Genomic DNA, 5,040 nt, shown 5'->3' with positions numbered 1-5,040 from the left:
TGTGTGTGTGTGTGTGTGTGTGTGTGTGTGTGTGTGTGTGTGTGTGTGTGTGTGTGTGTGTGTACCCATACTGGGGCTTGAACTCAGGGTCTGGGCACTGTCCCTTAGCTTTTTTAGCTCAAGGCTGGTGCTCCATCACTTGAGTCACAGCTCTCTACTTCAGGTTTTTTGATAGCTAATTGGAGATAAACGTTTAATGGACTTTCCTTCCCCAGGCTGACTTCAGAACTTTCTCCTCAGATGTCAGCCTCTTGAGCAGCTAGAATTCTAGGCGTAAGCCACAGGCTGCCTAGCTCCAGATACATTTGAATAGCTGTGTGTGCAGGAATCATGGAGGCTGCCACTTAATCACTCAGCCAAGGAGAATCTGCCTCTAGTCTCCACTAAATCTCCCCAGCGATCTAAGGCAGGCAAAGTAGAGGATTATTGGGGAGAAGCCAGTGGTCCTGCTTCCTTCTCTACACCCCCACAGCCCAACAAAGTATCAATTGGAATCTGAAAAAAAATTTCAAGCATAAACAGCCATTTCTTTTTTTTCTTTGCTTACAATCTTTATTGAAGTTATACGAAAAGAATCCCCAAAAGTGAGTAAATGGCCATTTCATCTTAAATAAAGATGTTACACAACATTGATAAGGATTTCACCAAACCATTTTTCTCCCCCTCCCCTTTTTTAAATTTAGAAAATATTATTTTCTTTGGTTTTTCAGTTCTGGTATTTGAACTCAGGGCCTCATACTTACTAAGCTGGTATTCTACCTTTTGTGCCAAGTCCTCAGACCTCCCATTTTTCTGTTTGGCTTCTTTGTATTTTTTAATTATCTGCATAAAGCAGGCTCCTCTTGTCTAACAATGAAACACATACAATTTTTTTTCCCTCCTGCTCCATAATGTATCAGTTTGGTTTCTAAATGAAAAACTCCTTTCTCCTTCAATTAGCTGTTTCTTTGGACAGAAAGATAAAGTATATATATGTTGATGGCCTTGGTGCGAGAATATTGAAGACAATGTTTGGGTATCTATGAATTTCAATTATGTTCTTCTCTGCTACCAATCTCATTGAATATGAAAGCTCAGTTAATAAAATTTTAGCAATGTGCAGCCTGCCTGAAGTTTCAATAAAAAAAGCGCGATTTCGCCGGGCGCTGGTGGCTCACACCTGTAATCCTAGCTACTCAGGAGGCTGAGATCTGAGGATCGCGGTTCAAAGCCAGCCCGGGCAGGAAAGACTGTGAGACTCTTATCTCCAATAAACCACCAGAAAACCGGAAGTGGCACTGTAGCTCAAGTGGTAGAGCGCTAGCCTTGAGCTGAAGAGCTGAGGGACAGCGCCCAGGCCCAGAGTTCAAGCCCCACGACTGACAAAAAAAAAGCGCGATTTCATCTTATAAAAAATGAGAGGCTTGGGCTGGGAAGGTGGCTCAGTGGTAGAGTGCTTGCCTTGCATGCATGAGGCCCTGGGTTCGGTTCCTCAGCACCACATAAGCAGAAAAGGTTGGAAGTGGCACTGTGGCTCAAGTGGTAGAGCGCTAGCCTTGAGCTGAAGAGCTTAGGGACAGCGCCCAGACCCAGAGTTCAGGACCCACGACCAGCAAAAAAAAAAAAGAGAGAGGCTTGAAAACCCTTTGCTGTTAAGTGAAGTGAGGTATTTATAATAGTAGGCAATTTATTGGAGTGGTGTCAGGTGAAAGAAATAGTGGGAATTCTTTTTCGCTTAAGGTAGCATTGGCAAGCTCTTCGACTCCATGAGAAGACCAATAAGAACAAGTTATTCCCTATCGAGGGTCCAGAATTCTAGAGGCAATATTTAAAAATTGTTCCATTAGCTACTACCCTTTGGGTAAAGGTAAGCTCCAACCAAGAGTAGGAAGAGGCAGTAGGAGCCACAGGTTTTGAGTATTTGTTTGTGGCACTGGAAATTGCATTCAAGGCCTGCTAGGCAGGTCCTCTACCACTGAATCACAATTCCAAACCTAAAAAGTCATAGTTTTAACACTTCCATTCTGAAGTGGACCCAGAGCAGAGCTGGGCACTGGTGGTTCACGCCTGTAATCCTAGCTCCTCTGGAGACTGAGATCTGAAGATGAAGATCGCAGTTCGAAGTCTGTCTCTAATCTCCAATTCATCACAAAAAGCCAGAAGTGGAGCCTGGCTCAAATGGTAGCCAGCCAGCCTTGGGCGGGAAAAGCTCAAGGACAGTATCCAGGTCCTGTCCCACAACCAACATACACACAGGGAAAAAATGGACTGCGAAATCTTTAAACCTTTTTCCCTCCAAAGTTCGATTAAACTATTTTAAAAAACAAAAAACTTCCGCTTGTCTGTTCCGGGGGTTGGGCGCGAATGACAGACAGACAAGTCTACCAATTTTATGAGACTGTTTAGCACGTGTTCCCGCCCTTTAAGACCAACTAACCAATGAGAACCCCATTTTATCCAGCGATGGCCAGTAGAAGAAGAGAGATGATTGGTTGCTGGCTGGAGCGGCTGTCCAATAGGAGGTTACTTGGCCCGCGTCGCGGGCCGGGAGCTTGAGCTGTTTGAAGGGAAGTTCCGGTCGGCGCCGTAGTCTGCCGAGGTAACCGTAAACGTCGGAGCTCGTCCGGCTGACCGCCGCGGTCTTTCGGCCTTAGCAAAACTGGCCTCTTATTTCTCTCCAAGCTTCGAGCCTCCAGTTTTGGCCTAACTTCACTGGGTTACGGTCCCTAGTCGTGGGGCCTAGAGTCGCCGCAGAAGGTGGGCCATGGCGGGTTTGGAACTTGGCGGCCTGAGGAGATTCTGGGCGGCCGCAGGTCGAGGTTGAGGAGGTCCGGGCCGTGGTGGGCCGGGAGTGCGGTGGGAGTGGGGATGGGGGGCGGTGGGGGTGGAGTGGGGGGCAGGGGTGGGGATGGGAGATAATGGGGGTGAGGCGGGGTAATGGGAGTAGGTGGTGGGGGAGGGGATGGCTGGCGAGTTTGCGCCTTTGGGCTGTGGGGGGGGGAGAGGGCGGAGCTCGGCGTTCTTCCGGCCCCTCCTCCCCCAGGCCAGCTACTAGTCTACTAATTCCACGTTCAATGGAATAGAATTTTATTTTCTCCGACACGCAGTGACCGAAGTGTCTTCACATCTTTTACGGGCCGACAAGTTAGGCTGAGGTCAGTCAAGCCACTTGAGGACTTCTAGGTAGTAAGTGAAGTAAGTGACCCAGAGCAGCGATCCCCCATTCCGAGGGAATTCCTGCAGGTCCTGGGCACCCGCTGGGACGTGGTATCCCTTGTTGGAGCTACACACTTGCAGTCGCCGCGCTCAGTGGCCTCTTGGGTCTAGCAGCACTGTTGCACCCCCTTCCCTCACTCCCAGGCCAATTGGGAAACTTAACTACAGAATGGTGCTGTTGCAGGAACTTTACTATTGAGACTAAAACATTCAGTTTTTCTGCCATATAGTATGGCAGGCCTGTTGTTTTTTATTTTGGTGTATTTGAAAGAGTACATTGCAGCCCAGAGCTTGAGTTGTTTTGTGGCAGTTTTGCTAGTATCAGAATTTGAACTCGGGGCCTCGGGGTTGCAATGGGTTCTTTTGCTCACTGTTGGTAATCTACTAAAGTGCTTCCAGCCTTGCTTTGCTTTTCTTTCTCCTCTCCCCCGCCCCCCACTCCCCTACCTTTGCTGGTCCTGGGGCTTGAATTCTGGGCCTGGGTCCTGCCCCTGAGCTTTTGTGGCCAAGGCTAGTATGCTACCACTTGAGCCACAGTGCCACTTCTGCCTTTTTTTTTCTTCCGTCAGTTGTGGGGTTTGAACTCAGGTCCTGGGCACTGTCCCTCAGCTCTTCAGCTCAAGGCTAGCGCTTTACCACTTGAGCCACAGCACCACTTACGGCTTTTTCTGTTTATGTGGTGCTAAGGAATTGAATCTAGGGCCTCATGCATGCAAGGCAAGCACTCTACCACAGAGCCACCTTTCTAGCCCTCATTTTCTTGCTTTCTTTCTCTCTCACCCCTTCCTCTCTCTTTTTTTTAAAAGAGAAGCTGGTCTTGAATTCACAGTTCTACCTGGAATGTGCCTTTAATTTCTGGAATGCTGGGATTAGAGATGAGTGACTCTAAGCCCTGATATAAGTACTTCTCAGGGTGTGTGATGCATTCCTATAATCCCATTACTTGACAGTTAGAAGCAGGGAGTCTTGAGTTTAAGACCAGCCTGGGGCTACATAGTAAGGCTCTATGTTAAAAACAAAAACAGGGGCTGGGAAGTTGGCTCAGTGGTAGAGTGCTTGCCTTGCATGCATGAGGCCCTGGGTTCGATTCCTCAGCACCACATAAGCAAAAAGAAAAAAGAACAAAAAAAAACTCAAAAAACAAACTTTTTATGGGACGAGAAGTTGACTTAAGTAAAGTCTTTAGTTTTCTTAGTTGTGCTGATTCTTGCTGGAGGAGATTCTGAAAGACGTGGTTAGATCACAGATACAGTATTTTCTCAATTTTACTAATACTCTTTTTATGACTACTATTCCCCCAGTAATGGCTCATGAAGCAATGGACTGTGATCTTCAGGATCAGTTAGGTGATCCTACCGAACCACCTGCTCCTGCTGTACTGGTCAGTAGTCAAGAGGCACCACCCCCGCTCCAGCCTGCCCTGCCAGAGTCTGTTGACTTGACTGCCGAAGTAGAGGGTGTGGAAAACAGCAATCCAGAAACTTCAGAGGAGCATAGGCACATGTCTGATGCTAACCACAGAAACCGAGTATCTTCCTTGGCTTCTATAACCAACTTCATCACTGGGCTGCAGAGACTTCATGGCATGCTGGAATCCCTGAGACCTCTTCCTTCAAATTTGAACCACAGTGGAGGGCCAGTGAGAATAAGGAGGAGAAGAGAGTCTGCGTTACATAGAGCAAGAGGTGGAGCCTCTCAGAGAACAGGCAATGCTAGGTAAATGTTATGTGTAAGAATTCACTTAGTTGCCGGGCGCTGGTGGCTCACGCCTGTAATCCTAGCTACTCAGGAGGCTGAGATCTGAGGATCGCGGTTCAAAGCCAACCCGGGCAGGAGAGACCGTGA

General features: G+C 47.9%; 2 protein-coding genes across 2 annotated transcripts in view; both read left to right on the top strand.

Annotated features, from left to right (window-relative positions):
- The window catches only part of Mlkl (mixed lineage kinase domain-like), an 18,119-nt gene extending 15,666 nt beyond the window's left edge, over nucleotides 1-2,453 (top strand). Inside the window, exon 10 of the mRNA XM_013012688.1 lies at nucleotides 2,407-2,453. Within this exon, the coding sequence (XP_012868142.1) occupies nucleotides 2,407-2,453 (47 nt within the window). The remainder of the gene's footprint in view (nucleotides 1-2,406) is intronic.
- A 115-nt stretch (nucleotides 2,454-2,568) lies between these two features.
- The window catches only part of Rfwd3 (ring finger and WD repeat domain 3), a 30,804-nt gene continuing 28,332 nt past the window's right edge, over nucleotides 2,569-5,040 (top strand). The window contains exons 1-2 of the mRNA XM_013012686.1: nucleotides 2,569-2,736; nucleotides 4,497-4,911. Coding sequence (XP_012868140.1) covers nucleotides 4,499-4,911 — 413 coding nt within the window. The 5' untranslated portion in view covers nucleotides 2,569-2,736; nucleotides 4,497-4,498. The remainder of the gene's footprint in view (nucleotides 2,737-4,496; nucleotides 4,912-5,040) is intronic.

This window comes from Dipodomys ordii, unplaced genomic scaffold (genome assembly GCF_000151885.1).
Source record: "Dipodomys ordii isolate 6190 unplaced genomic scaffold, Dord_2.0 Scaffold18, whole genome shotgun sequence".
NCBI lineage: Eukaryota > Metazoa > Chordata > Mammalia > Rodentia > Heteromyidae > Dipodomys > Dipodomys ordii.
This window is presented reverse-complemented; position numbering and strand designations above follow the sequence as displayed.